We start from the raw sequence: 27,923 nt of genomic DNA, 5'->3' as shown, positions 1-27,923 counted from the left end.
AACCCTTCCTTTTGGCTTTGCCGCAGTCGGGTAAAAATAAGTAACGTCTGGCAGCACTGGGATTTGGAGTTTGGACCTATACTACGTATATAGTACCTATAGCCAATGTTACTTCTGTTTAAAGTAGCTTCAATGGTAAAAGAACTATTAAAACTGGTTTATCGATTACAAACAAACAAATCATTCCTCTTTATAACGTTAACTACATATAGATAAAATACATAGACTGCTAAAATCATACCCCTTCCTTTCGGCTTTGCCGTAGTTGGGTAAAAATACGGTTGAATGGGTTCAGCAAGGTTGGACCTAAACCTGCCAATAGTCCGATCAGGGCTCCTCATTTTATGAAAGTTTAATTGTTTCTGATTTTAATCTGCCTAAGATTATTCAAAATAAGGAAATATCCGGATAGAGTTAGCAATTAAAAGAAAACTTTTCTTAAATAAAAACTCCCTTTATTAGTAACTTAAAATATTACAAGTTCCTCATCATCTTAAATTCTAGCCATTTTATTCATAATTGGTGCTTTAATTTGCAATAATCTTTTATCTAATGAGTAAGAATGTCCACAGAGTAAAGATATTATGATAATAAATACTGAGGTTTGACGAAGCCGTACACAGAGCAATCGCGCGGTAAGTGTTGGACGAAGGAGCGAACCGAACTGACCTACGTGGTTAAGGCCCTATGTTGACGGGTCGTCGTAGACTTCTTTTACCACGAAATCAAAGGCGTCTGGCTACTGTGTCTCTAAGTATACTGTGGTTCCTTCATGATTGGAATCTGATTCATTTATTTCACCTTCTTCACTCATATTTAAATACTCGCCTACAACATCTTCGTTGAAGCTGGCGCCACTCTTTTGGTCGTTATTAATATCGTTCTGTTCTTCATGTTCTTCTGCCTTAACATCACTATCATCGAGTAACATAAGCTCTACGCCGTCATCTGGAATTTCGTCAGCATCTAAAGTTATATTTTTATTTTCACCTTCACATTCGTTCATTTCACAATCTTCATTAATCTTATGAGGTTGGACTCTCATAAGAACATTTTGGCCCTTGCCATGGACTTTGTCGATGTGATTTATCAAGTATGTCTTCTTCCTATATTTCTCTGGGCACAAAGTGCATTCAAACCGTCTTTCACCTGTAAGAAAATTGCTTTCATTAATTCTGTTTAAATAAGAAATCACATCAGTGATCACACAGCTGAGCAGCACAGAGTTGGATTGGCATAGACTTAATTATTATTTCAAAATGGTGATTCAATGGAGCAAAGATCAACAGAACCCCATTGAACAAATGTTTAAAAAAAGTGTTTTATTCATCTCATAGCCTAGATTGTAATCTTAGTAGAGTACTGCTGCCAGCACTACGATCAAGAAAAAAAATTGATCTGCTTCATGGTATCAAGGTGATACGAAGTGAGTTGTGATGACCGACGACGGGTATGTGTGTACCGCCGCGCGATTGGCTCGTCACCTTTCTTTCTGAACAATAGAAAAGATCAGTAGCTAGTGCAGGGTAATCCTCCATTGTCGTCAAAATAGTGTTTGGTTGGAGATTTAGATAAGATTAGATTTAATCATTTATTGCATGATTGTAAGTATAAGAAAGATGTTACATAAATTATTAAGTAGGTACATATCACAATCTGCCATACAATGGCGTGCATAGTTTGCTAGTTTGTTTGTTTGAGGGGGAAGCGGGGTTGGGTTCACGAGTGGGTACATACCGGTGTGCACGAGTCTGTGCTCGCGCAGCGCGGCCACGCTCACGAAGCGCTTGGAGCACGCGGCGCAGCTGTAGGGCCGCTCGCCAGTGTGCAGCCGCATGTGCACCTTGATGTCGGTGCGTGCGAACCTGATATCATACATATATAATTAACATCTTATAAACACGATTCTATGAGGTCTGTGTTGCTGCAGATTCGAATATGCTTCTTTAGACTTTAGGCGTTTGTAATTCAGGCAAGAAAGTTAAAGTATGTTACATGTGTTAGACTAGAAAATTATGTAATTTCGTTGTATGTTTTCCAAAAAAAAAAAAAAAAATGTACATGAAGGCAGATTTGCCAGAACATTGAACGAATAATTCATTTATTTCTATTAAATTAAGGAACTACGAACTCGCAATCAACGCTTTTGTTTCAACAAGCCAAACTCACCGTTTCCCGCAAATAGGGCAGCTGTAAGGCTTTTCCCCCGTGTGCACGCGCGCGTGCACGGCGAGCCGGGAGCCGGACGCGAACCCGCGCCCGCACACATCACACGAGTACGGCTTTTCACCTGTCACATTCAAAACTAACTAATCCATTCTATTTTAAAGATTTGATGATATGGGTGGCCATTCCTAAAACACCACTGTCAAAATGGCACCGTACTACCACCTTTATAAGTCGCACCGGCAAAATTCATTTGCACAAAAGCGCCACCTAACGCCGACAGTACGCCGCCGAGTAAAACCGATATGAAATACATACCTTATTGCTTGACGTTAAGACCAACAGAGATTCGTGCTATCTGGCTTATAATTCGCGCGTATTAAAAATAGCGCGTATGCAACAACCAATAGCGGACGGACGCGCGATATGACTGATTACGATATTTTCGCGTCATTAAAAAATAAGGTTTCTGCGCAGGTACATCGTCCTAAACTATAAAAGTGGTAATGCCGTAATCCATACTATTTTCAAGATATGTTTTACGGGTGGCAGTTCCTAAAAGACCACACTTAAAATGATATCAAACATTCAGTCTAAGGTTGAAATCTATAGAGCGCATTTTGACTTTGCTCATACTTAGGACACTGTTAAAACGAGACAGCGTTATACTGCTGACATGAATCTGTCTCGTTTTAACTGAAACTGAAGTCTCAGTGCGCTCTATAGATTTCAACATAATCAGTTAAAATGGTTAGTAAGGTATATAAAAACATTTTTAAACGCGGGAAATCTCGTCATACTTAAAATTTAGCAACTGTAACCGTCCCTGATGAGATGAGTATTAATCACTATGGAATCAAGAATGAATTCACTGCTACCTGTGTGTACGCGAATGTGCAGGTTGAGGTTGGAGGCCTGGATGAAGCTCTTCCCGCACGTGGTGCACGTGTACGGGCGCTCGCCCGTGTGCGTGCGGTGATGAGTGATGAGCGTTGCCTTCATACGGAAACTGCGAGGTTAACAAAAGAGTGTTTTTTTATTTATACACCGCTTTTTTAGTTGTAAACAATTAACAAAGCGGACGCGCAAGGCGTAGTGAGTCATTATCGTCTGGGTCTTGCCAGAGACACTTCTCAGTAGACATAGTATGTCTAACCTAACCTAACCTACAGTACAGGTTGTACAATTGTTGTTGTCACCTATGTTGTTTCTGTTGTTAGAGGTTAGTGCTAGGTTCGATGGTCGGTCACGGAGTCGCTATAAGGGGTGATGTGGAAGCGACTTAGGTAGGGTTAGGTAGCAATGTCTATTCACATTGGTTTCGTGACCCATGAGGGGTTACAGTAATTGTTGTTGAGGGTAGTCCATGTTGTCTCTTAGTGCGAGAGTATCGTTTGTACGCCCACGAAGGCTTGGTTAATCTAAAGGTTGTGTCCTGACTTATCTGGTTCATCATAATTATCTAAAGGGTTATCTTTTTAGTTAGTTAGTGGACTCGCCATGTTGATGGTGACTCACCGCTTGTCGCAGTAGGCGCACGCGTAGGGCATGTGGTCGCTGTGCACGCGGCGGTGCGACGCCAGCAGGCGCGGCGACGGGAAGCTCTTCTCGCACACGTCGCACGTGCACGGACGCTCTCCGGTATGCCTTGCGTTGTGCTCCCTTAGCTGGTTCTTATCCGCGAATCTAAAGTGACCAACTATAATTGTAGGTGGCAATAGCAAAAGAAACGTGGACACTGACAGTTGGCATGAACTAAAAAACACTCAGCGTATGTTGGGTATCATTCTCAGGGATAAAATCTGGAACGGGGAAATTCGCAGAACAAAGCGACCGACATAGCTCTAAGGATTAGCAAGCTGAAGTGGTTTCGACTGCAAATTCATTGAAACGTGTAAACAAGTTTTGTAATAAGACTTCGTCAAACTATGCAAGTGTAGCCGTGAAAACACGGCTTCACACAACGGCGCAGTAACGTCCTTCTTGTTCAGTTTGTGGCGCCGAAACCAGGTGCGTTCTGTATTCGAGGTTTGTGTCACAATATACAAGGTGTAACTAGAACGCCAACAAAGACTGCGCCTTGTTAATATACTACCTAAACACAATCCAATGCCAGTAACCTTAATAAGTTAATTGCTTTATTTTGTAGTTTTAGTGATTTAGTACTTTCAAACCTGCAATGTATAGCGTGCAAAATTAGAGTCAATGCCCTACCTGCGGCGATTGACTCTGAGTGGCCTACTTACGCAACGTTCGTTAACCTCTAGCATGAGTCAGATGTTTCATTTGTAATATATTGTGAACTTTTAAAAATACAGGTTTTTTTGGTAATATCTTATCAATAATCATCAGTAAGTATTATCACCTGTCTTCGTTTTTGCTAGCGTTCCGGTTACACCCTGTAAACAGGTAAAAGCAGCTTAACATACTTCTTGTCGCACTGCTTGCACTGGATGGTCTTCTCCTTGAGCTCGCCGGTGTGAATGCGCGCGTGGCGCCGCAGCGCGCTCAGCTCCCCGAACGCCTTGCCGCACGTGTTGCACGCCCAGCGCCTCGTGCTGGCCATGTGGATGCGGATGTGGCGCCGGAATCGGCTGCGATCTGTAGTGTGCCACAATATACAGGGCTTCCAGTAAAAAAACCGGCTAAGCGCGAGTCAGACTCGCGCACCGAGGGTTTCGTACCTACTCTGGTACTTTTTCCGACATTTTGCACGATAAACCAATTTTTAGGGTTCCGTAGCTCAAAAGGAAAAACCAGTCAAGTGCGGGTCAGACTCGCGCACCGAGGGTCTCGTACTCGGGTATTTTGCCGATATTTTTACGATAAATCAATATCGTAAAGCATAAAAATATTATAGGATCATATTATTTATAAAAGAGCTCTACTTGTACATTCTAAAATAGTTTATTTTTATTTTTATACACAACTAGAGGATGCCCGCGACTTCGTTCGCGTGGATTTAGATTTTTTAGATCCCGTGGGAACTGTTTGATTTTCCGGGATAAAAAGTAGCCTATGTCCGTCCCCGGGATATAAGCTAATCCCACACCAAATTTTGTCAGAATCGGTTACACTGTTGGGCCATGAAAAGGTAGCAGACAGACAGACACACTTTCGCATGTATAGTATTAGTATGGATGGATGGATTAATGAAGTCATACAGCAAAATAAGGAAAATTGAGTGATGGTTTGAAAATATTAGGACAAACAAACAGTTTTTACTAAATATTAACTTGAATTTCACAGTCTAAGTTACAGATATAAACTAAATATACTCTTACCTGTAAACTCCTTATCGCATTCAACACATTTCCATGGACTTCCCTTAACGTGTATTGCTGAATGTAATTTTAGATCATGCTCCGAATCAAAACCTTCTGTGCATTGACTACAAGCGAATTCACTTTTTATAGTTGCACTGCATACCTTGGCGTGAGCTCTCAATGTCTTTAATTTACGAAATGTCTGCAAATGAGATGGACCATATGGGGCTTGACATTGTTTAAAACAGCTATAAAATGCGAATGGTTTGCATGAAATAAAATTTTACAAGAGCAAAAAAATTTAAAAAATATATTTTGCAAATCGGTGCAGACACCTTGGAGAAATCGGTGTACATACATTTAAAACAAACGGGCCAAATTGAGACACATCTCTTTGGAAGTCTGTTAAAATAAAAAACGCTCAAGTGCGAGTCGGACTCGAGCGTTCGAAGAGTTCCGCACCGTAGTACAAAATAATAATATAAGAAATAATATAAATTGAATAAAAACATTTTTTTTTAATATAACACTTTTTAATTTTTTTAACTCTCATGGCGGCTATTTTGATACTGTTATTGTTTGTTGTTATAGCGGCAATAGAAATACAGTGAAACTTTCAACTCTCTACCTATTACGGTTCACGAGATACTGCCCGCTAATAGACAGACGGGCGAACGGACGGAGGGATGGACGGACAGCGGAGCGGTTCATCTAACAATATTTGTTAGATGACCTTTGAGCCTCCCTTCAATCCAACCTTAAAACACAAATTAAAACAAAACCTAATCATTAGTTTCCTGGATAGTATTCATGCTATAGCTCTTAAATAGTATGGATCTTACTGTAAAGAAATAAGGCGTTTCGATTTATTAATAATGGTCTCCTTTAACATTACGTTCTATCATTTGGAGTTAACTGGTCTGGCACAAAAAGCCGCCAAACAAGAAAAGAAAAAGTAAATAAAATCACTGCCGATTGCTAAATAACTTTACAAACCTTTAAACATTTGGAACAAGAGAACTGTTTTTTCTTTTTAAGACACGGGTTTTTTTTCTTCAAAAAATTGCATGTTATTTGTTGAATTTGCTTTTCTATCTCAGTTACAGCATTTTTCGATTCTTCTAAATATGAATCCTCATCTAAGAATTCAATTTCTGCGAAAATAAATAATAGTTGTTAGAATTTCTTACCTTGAAGCCCTTTACACAACGTGAAAAGTGCGATGGGAACGGCATATAAGGCAGAAACAAATCTAGCAGAACTGTAATGTAAAGAAAATATTGAAAATGTTTAAATGTGAAAGGTGCCCCCCTGGCGCAGTGGCGAGCGCTGTCTTATTAGTGGGAGACGCCGGGGTCGATTCCCGGAAGGGGAAATTTGGAATTTTATAATATGTAAATTTTCTTTGGTCTGATCTGGTGGGAGGCTTCGACCGTGGCTAGTAACCGCACTAAAAAAAAGAAAGAAAAAAAAAAACTACCGGCAAAGCAGTGCCGCTAAGCGATTTAGCGTTCCGGTACGATGCCGTGTAGAAACCAAAGAATTTAATAAAACCTGCCATACCTCGTCCAGATTAGCCCACTTCCATCTTAGGAGGTAAGTGAAGATGGATCACTTACCAGGTGAGATTGCAGTCAAGGGCCTAGCTTTTGTCTGAATACAAAAAACCGGTGAAGAAACTCCGCGCGGGGAATTTCGAGCGCGATTTCTGGCTAAAGTCTCTGGCTTAAAGCGGAGCAAACACTGCGGAACCGCGAAACTGCCAACGTGCTCTGCAGTATTAGGTGTTTCAGATTCTTGAACACGATTGTGCAACGCTAAAGCGTCACTAAATAGTAGGCCAGTGGACGGAATGTGCATGAGTAGTTAGCGTATTAGTAGCTCCTGTATTATCCTATAATGCGAGAATCGCACGATACAGATGACTGACGAACTGTAAGGCAGTTATCACGCACGCACATTTCGAATTCGAGATGTTTGAACCCGCTAACGCCATGTAACGCTTGACGCACGTTGTTTTTTGTTGTTTCACTCGCTGTTGTTCTTACAAGACAGACTGAAGTGGGGTGGACAGGGTGATATCCCCTAACGCAGGGATACAGAACACAGACCGCCTACAAGGCTGAAGTGGGGTCGTAAATCGACAAGGTGATAGCGCCCTAACGCAAGGGCTACAAATTACAGACCCCCAGCGGCCCCAGCTGTTGCACTTCACTTCGTAACCCCTTCATGATTATTTTAACCAGACGCCAACTGTATTATAATTTTCTAATTTCTTGACTTGCTGCAGTCCCGCTTTCAGTTTGATATTCAACTGGTCTAATCGAATCCTGTCATACTTCACTTTTATACTTTATACTACAAACATGACATTTCAATAAGGAGCTGGCAAATAAAACAGTGTAATTAATTGTACAAAATGAAATTTTACAGGAGGGGAAACCCAGAATGAAAGCTGCTGAAACTTTACTGTAATTGTACAGTTTTGATCAAAATCACTAACTTAAAACTCAATTTTAGAAGTTTTGGGCAGTTTTGCTTGGATGTCCAAGCAGGTTTGTATTCGGTGATCGAAATCATGAACTCTCTGGGCTCAATTTTAGCATAGTGTTATGCTGTTTTGCTTGGAAATGAGTTCATATTTGTATTCAGCAGGCGAAAAACATGTGGAGTATAGAAAAAAGTATTTTGATCAGAAATCTAACCAGGTACACTGTTTTGCTTGCAAGCTCCTTAATAATTTTAACCTTCATTATTATCATAATCCTCATAATCTGCTCCTGATTCATAATCATCTTCTTCAAATATTAATCCAAAAGCTTTTTCTGCTTTAGATTGATCTTTTGTAGTATTACCATCACAATCATCAACAAATGTTTGTATTGCTTTGTCTTCTTTGTCTGCAGTACTGAAAAAGGGTGTCTTGTATATTTTATATGACTGAAGCCCCAGTGTAAGTTTTCAAATGAACGAATTTCAAACAAGTATAATAAATATTATGTGTCAACCAACAAAGGGAAAAGTTTCACCATGTTGTGAAATCTAAGCCAGAAATAAATTTTGATTCAATGTATTGCAATATATTTTCAACCGAATTCCTAAGATGAATTTATTGAATTAAAACATATTACTGGCTAATATGTCACAATGTTTTCCCTTTGCTGAGAAAAGTTACCATCTGTAAGCAGATAATAACTTTTTAACTCAAAAAATTACACTCAGGGCCTTAATAATAATAACTAAATAATAATTGTAGAATTTACACTCTCAAGAGTCATCAAAAAACAAATCCAAATCTGTACTAATATTATATTATAAATGCTAAAGACTGTCTGTCTGTTAATATTTCACAGCCATCCGTTTAAGCAATCTTGATGAAAGGTAGGAAGATACCTTGCATTCCGGGAGGAACATCTTAGAGAATCTTCTGTTAGTAGGACTTTTAATAAAATAAGTGAAGTTGCTGGCATCATCTTGTATAATTTACCAATTTACAATATTATATTGTAAATTGGTATTCGCAATTTATAAAACTACATATTTTATAGTCTTATTTCTGGATAAAGTAGCTTTCTAATAATGTAAGAATTATTCAAATTGGTTCAATAGTAGTCAATCACAAACAAATGTTTCCTTTGTAATACTAGTACAGATACCTACTGTAAGTTGGCTGACCACTGCAATATTGTTTAGTTAATCAAAGATAACTTAAATGGTAGAAGTACTTATTCATTTAAAAGGACCATCATCTCCAATGGTTGAGACTATATTGTCATACTTACAATGTATTTACATAGGAATTTGAAATATTTCTATTAAGTATAGTTTTAAAAAAAAATTTCAAAAGAAAAATAAAACCGACTTCAAAAACCAAAAATACTAAAAAGTAGAAAATAATTTTTGTTTAGCTACACATGTAATGTACCTAGGTATGAAGTCGAGCGAGCATATTATAAAACAAAATTAGAAATCCAAGAGTGAAGCTCGCCCGACTTCATACCTAGGTACATTACATGTGTAGCTAAACAAAAATTATTTTTTTACTTTTTAGTATTTTTGGTTTTTGAAGTCGGTTTTATTTTTCTTTTGAAAATTTTTTATTTCACAATTTTTAGTGGCCCCACTGTACTATAATATGCTATGCCCAGTTAAAACCCTACTGTTTACTAAGCTATTACAGTGATCGCGAGCAATTTGCTCTTATCCATTGAGGAGTTCTGTTCTCCATCTCCGAAGATATTCATCAGATCTTCACCAAATTTATATGGGACCACCTGCACAGTATACCCTTTCAAACAAAAAAAAGATTTTCCAAATCGGTCCAGGGGTCTTTGAGTAATCGGGGAACATACATTAAAAAAAAAAAAAAAGATCCCGACGAATTGAGAACCTCCTCCTTTTTTGGAAGTCGGTTAAAAACTTCATAACCAAATAGGTACATTTACTTACTTACCTAGAAACTTTTTTACTTTTGCGATTTTTATTATTACCAATTTTGATTGAACAAGATTTTAGTATGTTGTTAGATTCCAAACATTTAATCTTAAAATTATAGCAATCAATAAGTTTATTTTGGCAGGGACCACAAATTTCCAAAGGAAGATTTTCTTCTGGATTCACCTAAAATTTCAATTGCTTCAAAGTTAATTTGAAATTTTACTTAAGTATATAAAAATCTGTTTTAGAATGTACAGGTAAAACCCTTTCATATGATACCCCACTAGGTGTAGTTACCTAATTTTGAAACTTGAAAGACTAATTATTTGTTCATGAAGACAGTTTTTTGTGATGTAACCACAAATTTACTAGTGCTATAAGACCTACCTATCTGCCAAATTTCCTGATTCTAGGTCATCAGCAAGTACCCTATAGATCTTCTTGACAGACACGAAAGATAGACAGATGGACAAAGAAGTGATCCTATAAGGGTTCTTTTTCCTCTTGAGGTACAGCATCCTAAAAATTATATAAATTAAGAAATGACTTATTGCCCTCTCAATACCAGGACAGAATTTTATTTGCGGGGCCAAAATTAACCAACGTAGTACAAATACCTCAAAGTTAGACATAAGTACCCTAAGTAAATAATACTGAGTTAAACCAATAAACTCATGCAATGTTTACATTGTAGGGAGTTTTCTGTCCTGTAATTTTTTGGCCAAATTGAATTGGCTACTGAAATTAGTAAGCGTGAATTGAAATGTGTTGTTTTGACCGTGTAGGGCAATTTTTGTCTGAATTTATAAGGAACTACAATTGAACTATTTAAACTTACCTCAACAGAAGTTATGGAATGAAACATATCAGCCGCAGATTCACTGCCAATCTTGGACATCATGGATACCATGTTGTCTTCAGGGAGTAAGCAAATTCGACATACATGTTTAAAATCATCAGATTTAGGCTTACTTTTAGTGCTGTTCTGTGACTTTGGATGTCTAGCAATTGTTTGTTTATTTTTAACAGCTCTTCTGCTTCGTCTTAATTGTCTAGGTTTATAATCAACTATTTTATTTTCTACATCTACGCTGTGAGTAAAACTGTACACGCTTGGTGCACTTGCCATTTTTATCAATAATTCATTGCCTATCTAAATAGGATTGAACAATTTATCAATTATTCATCATTCTTGGGATTATTTGGAAAAACATCACAAATGACAAAAATATAACATAACCAACATAACGTAGTGATTCTGATTACTCTTTGCACACACCACACACATATAGTACATATTATTATTATGGCGAAATGCGAAGCCACAGAGTACTTTTTACATAATGTCGCCCATTATGTATATCGAAGCCCACCACAACCATTACCACAATCAAGCCCAAGTCTCCGGATTCGTGGTCTGTGCCCAACCCAAGTCCACTCACCCAAAGAGCACAGCCCAAGCCCACAGAGAGGTTTTTTAAAAAATTAACTGGTTTTACGGCTCTGGGTTCAAGCCTTTTATTTATAGAGGATAGGTACTGCACCATTGTTTTTTCCATAGACATACTAGTTTTCGCTACGCTCAGTTTTTTCACTGTCTGGATGTCGTTTTACTTTTTATTAGAATTAGATAAAACATATTCATTAAAAAAAATTCAGGTTTGTTTTAATTCTTAAGAATTTAATTTTTAAAAACCACATTTACCAGCTTTTTCGGTAAACTTATTCTCAAATGAAAATCTAGTTCCCAACGTGGCACAATTATTAAAAGGCTTGAACCCAACGCCGTAATAAAAAAACGATTCCCTACTAAATATGGAACGCGGGAAAAATGAGTGGCGGGAAAATTTAATCTACAGTCTTTAACTCTTTAGCGGTAATTAAAATTCCATTAAAAACGTTTTACTAACGCGGAATCAGTTTAATACATCACGGGTACATCATATACCTGAATACCAGATCGTTTAGCTTACTTTTCACCTGTTAACGTCCATGATGTACGTAGATATTTTAATCGATAATGTACCCGTACCTATAATATGTAATAAAATGAAAAAAGTCTCGCGTCGAATTTGTTTGTCAATACGCGCTTCAACAAAAATATAAATTATAAAAACATGCAATCGGAATCTACGGAAACTTTGGAAACCCACACACGAGTAGGTGCTACCTACTCGTGTGAAGGTAGTCCTGTCACAAAATAAAAATTGTGGTCCTTAATTTATCAATACATATTAATATTATTACAGACGCGAAAGTATGTCTGTCTGTCTGCTAGTTTTACACTGCCCATCTAGGTTTAAACGATCTTGTCGAAATTTAATGGTACATAGCTTGGATCCCGGGGACGGGCATATAGGCTACTTTGCTACTTTTTGTCCCGGTAAATCAAAGATTTCGCATCGCACGGGATTTAAATAACCTAAATCCACATCGACGTACTACGAAGTTGGCGGGTATCATCTTGCCCATACTATAATCTATGTTGCCATACTAATGTGCTAATATTATTATAAATGTGAAAGTGTGTCTGTCTGTCTGCTACCTTTTCACGGCTCAACAGTTTAACCAATTTTGGTGACAGAGTTTGCTTACATTCTGAGGACGGACACAGGCTCCTTTTTATCCCGGAAAATCAAAGCGTTCCCACAGGATTTTGAAAAAATCTAAATCCACGCGGACGAAGTCGCGGGCATCTTCTAGTAAATAATAATAAGTATTTTTAATAAGTATTGGACTTTATCTTATATCGAATAGGGTTGGTTTAACCTTTCCTTGATATTATTACATACAATAATTTTATAAATAACTTGGTTATTGTTGTAGGAAAATTTTATAAGGCCTTATTAATAAACAGGCCTAAGATCAACAAAGTTCAATTTCTGTCAACATAACTGACTACTGAGCTTCATATAATAGTTATTGTTATGTAATGATGATAACAATAAATAAAAATCTGTTTTAGAATATACAGGTAAAGCCCTTTCATATGATGCCCCATTTGGTATAGTTTTCTTACTTTGAAAATTTAAACACATTTTAATTTTTTTAAATGATGTAACCACAAATTCACGGTTTTCGGATTTATTCCTTTACTTGTTCTATAAGACCTACCTTCCTGCCTTTCATGATTCTAGGTCAACGGGAAGTACCCTATAGGTTTCTTGACAGACAGACAACAAAGTGTGGAACCCTAAAAAATACGCAAATCGGTTCAGAAACGTCGGAGATATCAGTGTTAGGTAGAAAAACACAACTCCTCCATTTTTCAAAGTCGGTTAAAAAAGTAACTTATGTTACTCCTTGGTTAATCTTCTACTTGTCTGTGAAAGTCCCGTCAAAATAGGTTTAGCCATTCCGAAGATTAGCGCGTTCAAACAGACAGACACTTCATTAATTAGTATAGATTTTTTAGATGAAAATATGGAATCGGATAGAAATACTCGCAGTATAACTGTGCCCCCAGAGATAATGTGTGACCTGAACGATAAGAAGGGGAAGGGTCTCGAGCGGACGATAGCGCGGGCGCGGAGGGCCAGCACCAGCCGGCCGGTGGACGTCTTTGTACAGTCTCGTCTTGCATCCAGGAGGCTGCACCGTAGCTGGGCCACTAGCGCAACTTACGTCCTACCAATATGTTTATTGGCGTAACATCTGTTGGAGGCAACGTGAATTCGCACTACGATTATTTGATTTGAACTACTTTTGAGGTGAGAATACTTATTTTACCTATCTAAGTACGGCTTATCAGAGTTCATACGTGCCATCTTGGAAAAAGTTTATAAATAAGTAAGCAATTAATGATATCAATGAACGTTTTGTTCTTTATTATGCTAGGGCCTTCCACGCGTTCGTCATGGCGGGTGGCAAAGAATCTTTATTTTCGAAACATCTATAAGTTATATTCCATCCCCTTTTGGGTCTGATCTTTTAAATAAAATGGCTAAGTTTTAAAACAGTTTTGATTCCCATTGAAATACAAATTTTGTTGCAGAACCTTGAATATTTTGAAAAATAAAATAAAATGGCTCTGGACTTCATAGCGGGATGTATTGGAGGTAAGAATAAATAAAACTTGATAGAACTGTCCGCTTCGTAATAAATATTGTATGAATTGTTGTAAGTGTTATAATAATAAAATAATAATCTTTAATTAATTTCAGGTTGTGCCGGAATAATCGCTGGTCATCCATTAGATACTTTGAAGGTTCACGTTCAATCAGGCAGAGGTAGTGCGTTGGAATGTACTAAAGCTCTATTAAAAGGAGGAACATTGTCAACTGCATATCGAGGGATAGGTGCACCTTTGGGAGGAATAGCAGCGATAAATGCAGTAGTGTTTGGGGCGTATGGAAACACACGAAGAGCACTTTCTGACCCAGATGCGCTAGCAACCCATGCAATAGCGGGTGGAGCGGCGGGCATGCTTCAAAGTTTTGCGTGCGCACCGGTCGAGCTCGTCAAAACCAGGCAGCAACTCGCTAGAGCGACAGAAGTCATGCCTTCTGGAGCGTGGGCAGCAGCTCGACATATTCTGCGGAATGGAGGATACCGAGCTCTGTTTCGAGGGTTGGGGATCACAATGGCTCGCGACACCCCAGCATTTGCGATCTATTTCGTGTCGTACGAGGCAATGACACGCGGAGATCTATCTGTTCTGAAAGTGTTCGTTGCTGGCGGTGTGGCTGGAACGCTATCGTGGATTCTGTTGTACCCTGTAGATGTTGTCAAATCGAGACTACAGGGTGATGCGATAGGCAGGTACGCAGGTGCATGGGATTGCTTCGTGAAATCAGTTCACAGAGACGGGTGGCGTTGTATGAGCAGGGGCATAGGTGCAGTGACGTTACGTGCGTTTATCAGTAACGGGGCATGTTTCACTGCCGTGGCGTGGACGGAGCGCGCCTGGCAACGCATATTATCATCAGACACTGCATCATCTCCATTAGTTAAGGCAACAATTAGCGAGGCAGTGAGATGTGATCATTCTGAATATAATTACGACATTTAAACCATTTCTGAGATTGTTTATAGGTCTGTTTGTTTTAAAAATGGTAAAGCAAAAGTAAATTATAGATGAATGCTTACTTACTTATTACATTTCAGTGATAGATTAGATGGTAGAATATAAATTACATAATGATGATTGTAAATCTATCTACTATAATAGTAGGAATATAGTATACCTAAAAGTTAGGAACCTAATATGTCCTGTACAATTTATATGTTATATTGGTAAGGACAAGACAAACAACAATAAAGTGTATATACCTTTTTTACGTTTTAAGTTTTTATGCTTTAAGTTCTCTCATTCTACTTCCAAATCTGGAGCAAAATCGATACGAGGTGACACCGTGACTTCTTTCAGTAGGTACATATTTTTGAAAGAACACGTGAAAGTCTTAGATTTCACTTGGATGATGTCTTAAAGAGAAATCACAATAACATGATAGGTACCTAAAATAGGTATTCATAGTGGCTTTCGCCTTCCAGTAATTAAAACAATAATTTTGTAATTCAAAATCGTATACTTGTCCGAAAAATTTGATACAATTATTTTCAAAAAAACCGTTCCAAAAACACAGGTATGATTCACATTATGAAATACAATCACATTAAAAATATGCCAAAATTACTAAAATATGTGTAAATATTTTAAAAATAAATATCGGTTACGTCAATTTTACATAATAATAATAATGAGTAGATATTATAGGATACTGGTTCTCATGTCGCCTTTTTACTATGTGCCTTACTAAGTGGAATGACATAAGTGTAGGCTACCTGAAAAGATAATGAATTAGTTATTAGGTATGAATTGAAGTATTATACATTAAACCAGTGAACAAGATTATTTTGCGTTGCGCACCACGTTGTTGACTCTCGCGCCAATTTAATTTGGTCAGGCCTGGCCTTTTCGCCCGGTTGGAATACCGACGATTAGGTATATCTGATCGAAGAGACCCAAATCAATTCAATGTGCAATCCAGCTTTTATCTCAACTCGATTTGACCCAGTCAGTTTTACTCACGTAAGTAGATTACGTAATTAATTAATATCTCTAAGGTAAGTAAATGACACTTAAGTAAAAGTATTTAGGTACCTACATTAATAAATTTGTCGTAAGTTAATCATGTAAGCTATTTACATGAGTAAAACTTACATGTGTAATTGCAGTCTTAGCTCTTTCTACCAACTATCTATTTAATCAAAGCTAAATAAATATCAAATTATTGCTTCACAAGTTTTGTTTGCCTACGCGGAGTTCTACTTGCAAGAATCAAGGTTTGAGGTAGGTAGGTCCTCATCATCATCATCATCATCATTTCTCAGGCATGCAGATATTTCCATTCACTGTTAAATTAAGTGATTATTTGCTTATAACGCATATAGTTCCGAAAAGTTAGAGCTGCGTGCCTGGGATCGAACCTCGGTCCTCCGACTAGGAGGCTGACGTTTCAACCACTAGGATATCACAGCTTTATATGTATATGTAGGTATTGCAGGTAGGTACATACTGAATAAATAGCATTGCAGCATTAACTAATTCCTGTCTTGCTCCATGGCCTGTGGCGGTGGTGGTGGCGGTGGGATAGGGACGTCGTTGTTCACTTGGTTCTCCATCAGGCCCAACTGCTCTAGCATATCATCATTGTCTTCCATTAAATGGACCTTTAAACGAACGATTGCCTGTATACATCTATAAAATTAAATCAAAATGTCTGTCTGTCATTTTGAAATTTAACTACCTACCTTTTATGAATTTTATCATCAAACCCAAACAAAATACTCTGTCTGCCTGTTTGCTCAAGTTAATCTTCGTAGCGGTTTAACTGGTGTTGACGGGAACGCAGTTAGGTAAATAGGTAGAGCCTATTCTATTCTATCCAGCCTGTTTTTCATCCCGGGAAAACAAAAACCATTATGTACTAAATGGCCACTTATGAAATTCAAATGGATAAAAACTGAAATATCTAAATGACAAAATACTTTTAAAATTTAACTGTAAAGGTAAATTTTTTCGTAAATTTCACGTACCTAATACAATGTAGCTCTCTCTCTCCACTTATTAAATAAACCAAGTGAATCAAGATCAGTGAAATTAATTCAAACTAGTTTTAATAGTTCAACAAGTCAGTCTTTAGGTATATTCAAGGACGCGAAAGCATATGGAGCACAACCAATGGTTTTGAATTCCAATCGTACCTGCCAGCTGTTCCAAAAGAGGCGGGTTCGATTCCACCTTGGGACGAAAATTTGAGTGCGTCTGGATATAATTTGCTGGTTTCGTCGGTCACCTCGGGAGCCCTAACACAGATTTATAACAGTTTTACAGCAATAGCCGATGCCCGCATCTTCGCCTGCGTGAGGTTTTTGAAACTCCCCTGGACCTCTTTGATTTTCCGCGATAATACTAGCCTATGTCTCTTTCCAGGTCTAACTCAATGTTGAAAATCCTTTGCTTCCTTCCGAGTTCCGAGTGATTAAAGTACAAAACAACAAACAAATACACTTTCGCATTTACAATATGGGTATGTGATGATTATATAGCTGATAATCATCACATTTGGCTGATTTCTAACCAAGTATGCCTATAAATCTTTAGATTACACAATACTCCACATGAGGAAAAGTGCTACTTGTGAATAAGTGCTACGAAGCGCTACGAAGAAACGTAGCAAATAACCGCTATTTTAAGATATTTGCAAAAAGAAAAATCCAGTTATAAACTAAACAGGATTGGAATTTCTTATTATGTTGTTTGAAAAATCACAAGCCTCATTTCGCTTATTCATTGTTGAATCGAGATACAAAAGACACTAGATACGCATAACTTAGGTAGATAATAAATATATAAATGATATTGTTGACCTCTAGAGCAAATTTATCGCAAATTGTGCTTTGTTTAATAAATAAGTATCATATTATTTTAATTAGGTACATACAAAACCTTGACGCAAGGGCCATAAATAAATATTTCATTTTAAACTAGCGGCTCCCCGCAACATCACTCCTGTGGGAATTCCGAAAAAAACTGTCTATTCGAAAATTGTTACATTGTACAGGGAAACTCTGTACAAAGCTTCCTAGATCTAAGAGTTTGCGGTGGGCGTTGATGAGAATCTGGACTTTTTTATTATTTAATTAGATTTAACTCGATTTACATTTTACAAAAAAAAAATTTTTGTCTGTAAAGTCGGTTTACTGACGATAGTTGAACGTGACAACAAAGGCCGATTGTGCTTCTTTGTCGCTCGTTCCGCGCTCTCGCTTGCACTTCAAGCCTTACATGGAACGCCTCAGAGCGAGGTAACGCCGCATGACTCATGTTTTTTCGTGCGTGCAGCCGGCTCTATCGAATTATAAGACGCTGTCACGCCAAAAAAGAATCGTTACAAAAATATTTGTAAAAGGAGTTAAGGCATGCATCTACGGTATCCAATTACTTAATTGAACTACGGTATAAATGTATAATGGTATACAAAAGTAGTAGGTAGCATCGATAAATATGAGTAGGTACCCATGTACTTAGAATGATAAGGAGACCTAATTAAATACTAATAACACGAAGACTAGGAAAAGTAGACTGATGATCAAGGCACATTGCTGCAAAGCCGAAGCGACGCGAGCGACGAATCTTTTCTCAAATGTTTCAAAATAAACTGAACTTTAGTAGGTAAGAATATCCACGTATACTCGTGTGGTAATACTAACTTGTCAAACTTATAATTATTGAGATTTCTTTAAGTACTACTTATTCTGTTTTTTTTTTTTACTTATTTACGTTACGTTACGATACATTTATAAATTACTTTTGTTCGAAAAGATTTGCCTTAAGTTGGCTGTCTTATCAGATTTACATTGTGTTAGAGCTTTACTTCACTATGGAACAGAGTAGTTACTCTATGAAGGCGGCCGACGCATTGCGAGCGACTACGCCAAGGTTTCGGCGAATTAGATACTTCTCGGCGCTTCCTCCCTACCCCAATGTGCCTTGACCCTTTTTCTTACATCTGGGAGTGCAGTACGATGTTGTCCATGCCGCGCAGTCTCCGAGAGCAAGATCTTCTGACGCTTTTCCTCCATCAGTCGCTCCCGGTGCTTGTGGATATAATCGTATACGTTGGGCAGTCCCATTATCACGCACGCTGAGAGCGCCGAGCGGTAAATGTTCATGTCTGTTGCTTCGTACCTGATAAAAAAGAACTACGTAATTTAAATCAGCCATTTTATTGTTCCAATGCGAAGAAAAAGGAAAATGCCTCTTTCTTATTGAGACAGACTGTTGGTGGGCACGTATCCATTATTTCTTTTCTTTGGCCATTTTCTTGAATGCAAATATTTTCTCGCGTATTTTTTGATAGATAAGTTAAAAAACACCAATTAAATTTTTTTAAAGTAAATCTTTGAGCCCGTTTAATTTTACAGTACTTACACATTTTTTTTTTAGAAACCTGGGAAACCGTGTCCACAAAATGTCTTTTGAATTTGATTTGCAAATCCAATTTTTGAGTGATATTCAAATGAGAACTAAACTTGTGTATGAAAAGCGGTGGGGAAGCGCGCTAGGATTACTTCTCTTAAATTTTAAAACATATTTATAAAAAAAAATCAAAGACAGCTCTTTACGGATGCCGTTTATATAGGGCATAGGATCTATTTCGCCGTGGTAGGCATAAGTATATCTAACGCTATTCCAGTTAGGTAACCCGTATACTATAAAACATGGCCAAAAGTCCATATGTGAATCCTCACCACTCATTGGTCCTTTCATCGTAGCATTCAACATGGTAGATGGTAGTGACGCCGTTGAAGCCTCCGATAGCGAAGATCATATCGTCAATGACCTCGATGGCGAAGTTGCTCCTCGGGTTGTACATATCAGGGACAGGCGACCACGTGTTTGTGGTAGGGTCGTACACCTCGCCGCTGCACATCCTCGAGATGCCATTGAATCCGCCTATCACGTAGATCTGACAACCCAAATGATAAAAAAAACTATAGGAAATACTTAATATGTATAAGGAATACAAGAAAGTAAATGTACTTCATCCATTCATCACTAGATACCCATACTAATACTTAAAGCGAAAGTGTAGGTATTTGTTTGTTGGGTTAGGTAATTGTTTATCCTTCAATCAACGGATTAGCTTGATTTTTTTATATATAACAAAACAGCGTCGTGCAACGTTTATAAACTGTTAGCATTGGCAGTAAGGCGAACTTTGGCCTAATTGGTCAAGGCATCGGGCGCAATTCCTAAAAGAAGCAGGTTCGAATCCTACCGGTTCCCAATTTTTGATATGTATGTATTTAAAAAAGTTTAACAATAAAGCCGAAAGGTCGGCGGTTAAAACCCTACCCGTTGCACTATTGTCGTACCCACTCCCAGCTCCTAGCACAAGCTTTACGCTTAGTTGGAGGGGAAAGGGGAATGTTAGTCATGATTAAAATGGCTAATATTCTTAAAAAAAAAAATACTTATTATATTATTAATTTTAATAAAAAATAGGTTTAATGTACCTAAATACCTTGTTGTGGTAAGCGATACACGACACGCCGGATCTGCGGGAGCGCATGGGAGCCAGGTTGGTCCATTGATTCGTGTCGGGGTCGTACACTTCCACGCTATTCATGCACTCTTGACCGTTGAAGCCGCCAGTTATATAAATTTTGTCTGGATAGAAATGATAACAACTTTTAAATTAAATTATTTAGTTATTTTGCGTTACCATTAAATTACCACTGCAGCATTATGATTATAGAGCTCACATTAACTTATTATTAGTTACATTATCATTTACTAGCTGATGCCTGCGACATTTTTCCGCGTGGTTTTCAAAAACACTATGATTTTCCGGGATAAAAAGTAGCCCAGTCACTTTCCAGTTCTTTAACATGCCCATGTAAAAAATCACGTCGATCCGTTGCTCCGTTGCGACGCCGCCGACGTGGTCAAAGGACAAACCAATGAACCAACAAACAAACACCTTCGCATTTATAATATGGGTGATGACAAATCTGCGTCCTGCATAGTATACAGTACCTACGGTCTTATTAATCAAAAGCTAACAAACACCACAATATAAAGAGAGACACAGTAGTCCGATGCCCTTGATCTCGTGGGAAATGACGATGATGACGACCTTTTAACATAGGACCCTAACTACATAGGCCAGTTTGGGTCGCTCCTTTGTCCCGAACGTAACGCACGATTGCTCTATCTAGACTTCATCGAATCTTTGCATATGTAATATCATATGCTTAGGTACTCTGTCCTAAAACGCAGATTGATCACATGACGGAGCCCAAGAAGATTTAGGTACAATGATGAGATAAGAAATTGATTTTATCAGGAATAACATTTACATTACCTACGCAAAAATAAATAATTACTTAAATAATAATTAAACAATATAATATTACTTATCTATAGTTATCACTCGTAAACAAGATGCGAATAGGTCGACTTCTAGAACTTTTGCGTCTGAAGCAAATATTCAATAGTTGGATATTTGAAAGAATTTAAAGCTGTGGTAAAACTCGACGTTGCAATATTTAGGTAGTGGTGATCTGTGGCTATATCGGCAACTCGAACCAACGGCAACGTCAAACGAAAACATAAACGATGCGTTAATCATGGCGTCAATGCAGCCAGCCACTGCTTCATTCCAAATAACAATTCCACGACCATTAAGTAGTATCAATTATTTATCCTAAATAAAAAACTTGTTACTTACTATCCAGCGAAGCGGCACTAGCGTCAGACCGTTGTGCATTCATGGGCGCAACTAATGACCACTGATTGGTGCGATGGTTGAACCGCTCGGCCGTGTTCTGTCGATGGTGGCCGTCGTAGCCGCCCATGGCGTAGATCGTCTCGCCCAACACCGCTACGGACACGTAGCACCGGCGAGCATTCATCGGGGCTACCTACAAAACTTCTTAGTACTTAGTAGGTTTCGAGACCTTTTTGGGAACTTCTCGTACATTTATAGACTAGCGCTTGCAGTGTAATGATAGAGCGCACTTGCCTATTAAAAGATGTCTGTAGATTCACTTTTGTACATACTAAAAGTGTACGGGTGCAGTACTGTACGGTCATTTTTCATGAAATTGACCAATTATATTATTGCAGTTACGATATGTCACATCTAGAGCGACGATAGATATGTAGAGGTATTCTTTTATTACCTCTCGCCAAGATTTAGTTACTGCATCGAAGCAGCGGCAAGAATTGAAGTAGTCCATCCCGTCAAAGCCACCGATGACGTAGATGCAGAAGCCCAGCACTGCGGTGCCGTGATAGGCTCGAGGTCCAGCTGGATCCACCTCTTCCACCTCGATAAACGAAAGAGAAATCATCACCTATACCTACATACAAAGTAATAAACTGGCTGGCTGACAATATATCGATTATCGACCTAGATACAGCTAAAATAATATCTAGAACCTTAATGTACCGCACGTAGAGAAAGATTTCGAGAAATTCCCAAAATTCGTCTCGAGCGATAAGTACTCGTATTCGAGTTTTACCTAGCCCCGGATTAGGCAAGTAAATTTTTTAAATTGTTTCGTCATCAAATGAACATTGTAAACAAACTATCTCTGCTTATAAACAAATATTTTGCGACACGTGAGTGATAGTGACAATCATTTGGAGTCAAAAAACGAATCGTGACCTCAGTAATAAAATGTTAATGAGTAAGTCGAGTAATTGTGATTAGAAAATGGGCGGCAAAGTGACACGCCTCTATTGGCTGATTAATTATAAGTAAACTGTATGTAAGTAAGTTTATGAACATTTTCCGAAGATGGGCCTCAACCATCTCAATTTCGGAAATATATGTTTCCTCTAAGAATGATAACGGTTCGCTCCTTCCACGCTTCGCTACCACGCTGGCCAAGTGCAGATTGGCTTTACACACCTTTGAGAACATCATGGAGAACTCTCGGGCATGCAGTTTTTCCCTCACCGTTAAAGTGATAAGTGATTATTCAAGTAGTAATTAAGTGATATTGCTTAAAACCGCATAACTCCGAAAAGTTAGAAGTCCGAGATTGTTATCATCGACTGAAGTTAGTGAACTCCGGGACCCCGATTGGAAGGCCGACGTCTTATAACTACTAGGCTATCATCGTTATTTATAGTATGCGTGAATCTAATAGACCAGATTAAGTTAAATAATGTTGGGACGCTAACCTTAATCCAACGATCCGCTCTTGTATCGTATGTTTCTATAAATGCAGTGGGCGAACCACCGCTCCATCCGCCTATTGCAAATAAAACCTAAAGAAAATAATAAATTTACCAAGTGTGAGCACACACTAGTTTTTTTATAATGGAAGGAAACGTAATATTGTATATTTAACCGCCAACAGTGGGCATGTTTCGTAGATATTTTATGCCAGGAAATGAAATTTTCAGGTAGGTATTTCCTTTCACAAGTTCTGAAAAGTCTTAGTTCGTGCCTGAAAACTCTAGCTCATCAGCTAGAGACTTACCTACCTATAGTCACACAATTACTATATATCAGCGAATGAAATTTTTAATACTATGAAAATACGTTTTGAAAGGCTGTTTTATTATTGCTTTTAACTACCTACTTAGTATTCAATATTTTCAACTTGATGTGAAAAGAGCCTAAGGGCCTTACCACACGGACGAATAGACAGACGCACAAGAAAATGATTATGAAGAAAATATTGAAAGTCCTAAAAAGTCGAAAAATGTAAGAGCGTCACAAAGGTTGGTAAAATTGGATGGAGACAAATTGGAAAAAAAACTGAAAGCCTATTGTCGTAGTGTATTTTGTGCATGTTTCCTTGACATGCTGAAAACCAACGCCAGTGGTTCAGTAGGAGTTTGAGGGGTCTCAGTGAATAATTTCCAACTATGTAGTATAATGGTAATCCTATACCTACTTCGAAGAAGAAGAACAATCCGAACCTCATGTGGAACTCGGGGTCGCGCTATTTCCGGCGTGGCCACTTCCCCATCTCTCTGGGCAATCATTTCCAAGTCGTAGAGGAATTTCAACGTTTCGATAATGATCGGACGCGAACCTTCATTCCCCGTCACATACGGATGATCCTTTACGTTTTCCAAGAAAAACTGAAAAAATAGGGTAACTAAAAAAACTATAACTAGCAATAGGGGAACTATAAAAGTTTTAGGGGGTGGACTAACTACTAAAAATCGGTGACAGCCTAGTGGTTAAGAAATCGGCATTCTATTCGAAGAGTCCGCAGTTCGATCCTGGGCACGTACCTCTAACTTTTCGGAGTTATGTGCGTTTTAGGCAATTCTTCACTGCTTCAACGATGAAGGCAAACATCATGCCGGAGAGTTCTTTAATAAAGATTTTAGGGTGTGTGAAGTCTGCCAATCCGCACTTGGCCAGTGTAGCAGACTATGGTCAAACCCCTCTTATTCTAAGAGGCGACCCGTGCTCAGTACTGAGCCACCTATGAGTTGATGACTTGATGATGATGGTGGCCTACGTACGACTTAAGCGTAGCGATCGTTTAGATATGCAACTATGGAAACTAACAAAAATATGGAAGTCCAAATTCGGCCACTCTACATTTCTTTCATTTCTTTCGTTCATTCTTGGAAATCACGTTACGTCATCGCTCCCGTAATTATTACTAACTTAACAATTATTATTAAGTATTATCATGATAATAATATACCTAATCGTTAGCGTAAAGGGTCGATATCGTACTTATCAAGTAATTATTATCGTACTCTTTCAAGTCGTACCTATGTATCACAAGAAATACCCAGCTTTGTGATTCATGAAAAAGGTTACAACCTCGATAACGAGAACTGCGACGCCGAGAGCCAAGTAATCTAGATTATACATATTTCATTAAATTACCTACACATAAATGTTCGAACAATGTGATGTTATCAAATCAGAAGTGAGGGATTCGTAGTCTCAACCAGAGTAAACGACGTTGTCGGTTGATGATGAGATGATGATGAAATTCGCAAACAATACTTTTGGTTTACTTATTTAAATAAGTTGTAATTATAAATATAACAAAATACGATTAAAAGTAAAAATTTCATTTGAAATTGGTGCCATACAGCAGCCATATTGAATTTTGGGATGGTGTAAGGATTCTAAAGATATATTCACACATTAGACGTTAGGGTGGAATAAAGAAACTCATACAGGTACATTCATAAACCCTGAAAACTTAGACTTTTTGGCAGTCGTAAAAGTACTAGTAGGCGCGTTGTCTCTTACTTGAGTGTCAAGTAATCCAAGCCGTATGCTGCCCATAAGCTTGACGGTGTGCTGCCAACGTGCATCAGGGTCGTAGTTGACCCAACGCAAAACGGCTTCCCACACCGCTTCCTCGCTCTTAACGTTCAGCTCATCCTCTAATATGACGCCGTTGAGCTCGTCGATCGGGAGGTGAAGGAACTCGTCGCTTTGGGTCGCCACTGTCACGAAATACCGAAGCAGGTATCGTCGAGATTCGGACTCCAGTTTGTAACAAAATACCCGCCTAAAAAAAATTATGTCTATGAGTTATTCTTAAAATATCTATATTTTGAAAAAGGCTAATTAACTAAGAATGTACTTATATATACTTAAACAATACACACTGCACCAAACAACACCACACAAATCAACAAAATGCACTTTGCAATTTTGCATTAGGTTTGAGCAGGTCACATAATAATAACAAAGCTTATTATAAGGATGTATTATTTATTTTCTCTAGAGATACTTATATAGGAGTTCTTCTATAATATATCTCTCTCGAGAGCGAATAGGCGGAGCCGCTTGCTGCATCTCGGGTCACGTGAGCAAATGAAATCGGCCTGGCATTACCTAAGCATTGTACGATATAAGTAGTTGTAAGAAAATAGAAATCTGATGTCAGCTTGTTGTATAAAATAATCAAAACACTTACCTAGCAAACATCATAATACCAAGACAGTTTCTGGGGCTCAGCGAGGCTCTAAGATGTTCGCAACAAAGCTGCAGCACTCCAAGGAACGCCAAGTAGTCCGCTGTCATCAGCAGTTCGTGTACGTTGGTGTCGGACACTTCGATGCGACGGAGGTAAGCGTATTCGATCAGCAACAGCAGAATTTCTGAACGCACGCCCGATATCAGCACATCGCTCTGTTCTCGCGAGTGTAGAGTTGTTGTAAACAATGCCCTATTAAAAGAATCTAAATTAAGGCCAAGCATAGATTGCTATCACTTTTCGAAAAAGAAGTTACGAATTGACAGATTCAGAAAGTAAAACAATCTAAGAGTAAACTTAGATGTACAGGCCGGTAAACCACGAAGGGATTAGTCTGATTGGAAATCTTTAGTGCAGTCGCATTCACATTTCACTCATCACTTACATTCGGTAAGAATTCAAATCGCAGTCCAGGGCTAGCTAGTCGTCAATTGAAATATTTAAGAAGTATTACACTGAATATTGATCAGTCGTAGCCTGTTGGTTAGTTAGGACGTCAACCTACTATTTGGGAGGTCGCTGGTTCGATCCCAGGCCTTTTCGGAGCTAAGTGCGTTTTAAGTAATCAAATATCACTTGCTTTAACGATAAAGGATAACATCGTGAGGAAATCTGCATGCTTCAGAGTTCTCCGTATTGTGTGTGGAGAACTCTGAGATATGCTAATTCAAAGGTGTGCGAAGTCTCCCAATCTGCACTGGGCCAGCGTAGCAGACTATGGCCTAAGCCATTCTCATTTTAATAGGAGTCTTATGCTCAGTAGCAGGCCTGCGATTGGTTGATCATGATGATTATGAAAGTAATTAGAAGATTCTAACAAAAAGTAAGGACTGCAGGCGGACAGTATGGCGCGGTGGACGGGGAAGGCGGCGCCGTCGTCCGCGCGCACGAGCGCGTCGCACAGCAGGCGGCACTCGCGCAGGCGGTGCAGCGCCTGCATCGCCGCCACCGACATGCAGCGACCAGTCTCGCGACCCGCTGTCTGCCGGCGGATGACTAACATATTAATATCATATCTCTTATCCAAGGATTTTACGATAGTTGCTATCAGCGTTGCCAGAAGCGTACATGCGTTACATGCGTTACTTTTTGACTCATGTTCGTAGTTCATAACATCGTAGGTATCTTCGGTCTTATTTTCGTACCTTTTTCTGAGGCTTAAAAGTAGGACTATTTTTAGATAGATTTAGATTGATTATTACCTATAAGATAGGATTTGTCAATAACATAAATATTTCTCGTTACAGGGTTGCGATATCGATGCGTACGTATTATGTATGTATTGCGAGACAGAGCACAGAAGGAGGAAGTAGCAAGCAAGCGAGCTACGATTCGTAGCATAAAAGCCTACGCGAATTCAAAGTTTCAGTCCGATAAATAAATAGTTACATGTCGTGTCTAAAGCTGGTCTACGAGTATTATTATAAGTAGGTATGTTTCACTTTCAAACCATCTTCAGTACTCACTGTGTTATTCGGGTCATTTTCCATTTTATTATGACTAACGCAAAGTCATTATTAAAAAATTGACACGCATGTAAAACTTAAATGCAAGGCGGAAACACTGATCGCGATACGATCGAGATTTAGCTCAGTAAATTTGCAAAAGTAACCGTTAAAAAATACTAAAAAAATAGCAAAATTAAGCCATTTGAAAAAACATTTTAGGTTAGCAAAAAAATGATACAAGAATGACAAAACATGTCAAACCTTTTTCTTCCAAATGACATTACTGCAGAACAGTATTTTCATTTTTAACAAGTTTTTAAGGGTTGCTCGTTGCTCCATGGTTGCTCCTTGCTTAAATAGAAATATTTTTTTAATATTTAAAACCATAAAGCTATTATAAGACCTGTTTCGAATTTATATATGGATAATGGAACCTGTGAGTCCTACCTACTTACATTAAAATTATTTTTATTTATATTTAAAACCTACTTAAAATGATGAATATTTTAAAATTAAATAGGTAAAAGAAATTACCTAAGGGTTCAGGAATTGCATTAACATATAAATTATTTTTCCATTACTAAGTAGTCCGTAGTGGAAATACTCGTAG

The 27,923-nt window shown here is 38.2% G+C and overlaps 3 protein-coding genes and 1 long non-coding RNA gene across 5 annotated transcripts; 2 read left to right on the top strand and 2 right to left on the bottom strand.

Annotated features, from left to right (window-relative positions):
* Window positions 1-433: 433 nt before the first annotated feature.
* LOC123869633 (zinc finger protein 2-like) lies at window positions 434-11,303 on the bottom strand. The gene is made up of 11 exons (XM_045912614.1): window positions 10,708-11,303; window positions 9,886-10,052; window positions 8,180-8,340; window positions 6,429-6,586; window positions 5,451-5,634; window positions 4,596-4,767; window positions 3,685-3,852; window positions 3,045-3,175; window positions 2,170-2,290; window positions 1,738-1,865; window positions 434-1,149 (listed from the first exon to the last, which is right to left on the bottom strand). Exons 1-11 carry the CDS (start codon window positions 10,996-10,998, stop codon window positions 740-742), a joined length of 2,091 nt encoding a protein of 696 aa, XP_045768570.1. The 5' UTR covers window positions 10,999-11,303; the 3' UTR covers window positions 434-739.
* On the top strand, window positions 4,139-19,948 carry LOC123869648. The gene is made up of 3 exons (XR_006796934.1): window positions 4,139-4,445; window positions 13,648-13,658; window positions 19,937-19,948. It is a non-coding gene; the product is annotated as an uncharacterized LOC123869648 (long non-coding RNA).
* On the top strand, window positions 13,378-15,148 carry LOC123869641 (mitochondrial basic amino acids transporter-like). The gene is made up of 3 exons (XM_045912625.1): window positions 13,378-13,579; window positions 13,864-13,927; window positions 14,033-15,148. The coding sequence occupies exons 2-3, from the start codon at window positions 13,894-13,896 to the stop codon at window positions 14,878-14,880; spliced, it is 882 nt and encodes a 293-aa protein (XP_045768581.1). The 5' UTR covers window positions 13,378-13,579; window positions 13,864-13,893; the 3' UTR covers window positions 14,881-15,148.
* LOC123869634 (kelch-like protein 10) lies at window positions 15,261-27,667 on the bottom strand. 2 transcript variants are annotated; one of them, XM_045912615.1, is made up of 14 exons: window positions 27,332-27,667; window positions 26,684-26,847; window positions 25,806-26,057; window positions 25,130-25,394; window positions 23,821-23,985; window positions 23,074-23,160; window positions 22,065-22,211; window positions 21,611-21,803; window positions 20,402-20,547; window positions 19,626-19,843; window positions 18,882-19,062; window positions 17,076-17,177; window positions 16,388-16,541; window positions 15,261-15,653 (listed from the first exon to the last, which is right to left on the bottom strand). In XM_045912615.1, exons 1-13 carry the CDS (start codon window positions 27,353-27,355, stop codon window positions 16,413-16,415), a joined length of 2,073 nt encoding a protein of 690 aa, XP_045768571.1. In that variant the 5' UTR covers window positions 27,356-27,667; the 3' UTR covers window positions 15,261-15,653; window positions 16,388-16,412. The 2 variants fall into 2 exon arrangements, with proteins under 2 accessions (XP_045768571.1, XP_045768572.1); XM_045912616.1 differs by lacking the exon at window positions 17,076-17,177 and having other exon boundaries at window positions 27,332-27,654.
* Window positions 27,668-27,923: the final 256 nt, after the last annotated feature.

Source organism: Maniola jurtina, chromosome 11 (genome assembly GCF_905333055.1).
Source record: "Maniola jurtina chromosome 11, ilManJurt1.1, whole genome shotgun sequence".
NCBI classification, from domain to species: domain Eukaryota; kingdom Metazoa; phylum Arthropoda; class Insecta; order Lepidoptera; family Nymphalidae; genus Maniola; species Maniola jurtina.
Note: the sequence above shows the minus strand (reverse complement) of the source record. Positions and strands in the feature narration are given on the sequence as shown.

Excerpts from the sequence above, each read along its gene's own strand:
- LOC123869633 (XM_045912614.1), bottom strand. The coding sequence starts at position 10,998 with ATGGCAAGTGCACCAAGCGTGTACAGTTTTACTCACAGCGTAGATGTA. Across the intron at positions 6,587-8,179 it reads GGATTATGATAATAATGAAG|AAATTGAATTCTTAGATGAG; the intron begins GTTAAAATTATT and ends TTATTTTCGCAG. Across the intron at positions 4,768-5,450 it reads ATGCGATAAGGAGTTTACAG|ATCGCAGCCGATTCCGGCGC; the intron begins GTAAGAGTATAT and ends GGCACACTACAG.
- LOC123869641 (XM_045912625.1), top strand. The coding sequence starts at position 13,894 with ATGGCTCTGGACTTCATAGCGGGATGTATTGGAG. Across the intron at positions 13,928-14,032 it reads CATAGCGGGATGTATTGGAG|GTTGTGCCGGAATAATCGCT; the intron begins GTAAGAATAAAT and ends AATTAATTTCAG.
- LOC123869634 (XM_045912615.1), bottom strand. The coding sequence starts at position 27,355 with ATGGAAAATGACCCGAATAACACA. Across the intron at positions 25,395-25,805 it reads GGTATTATGATGTTTGCTAG|GCGGGTATTTTGTTACAAAC; the intron begins GTAAGTGTTTTG and ends AATTTTTTTTAG. Across the intron at positions 19,844-20,401 it reads GTATCGCTTACCACAACAAG|ATCTACGTGATAGGCGGATT; the intron begins GTATTTAGGTAC and ends TTGGGTTGTCAG.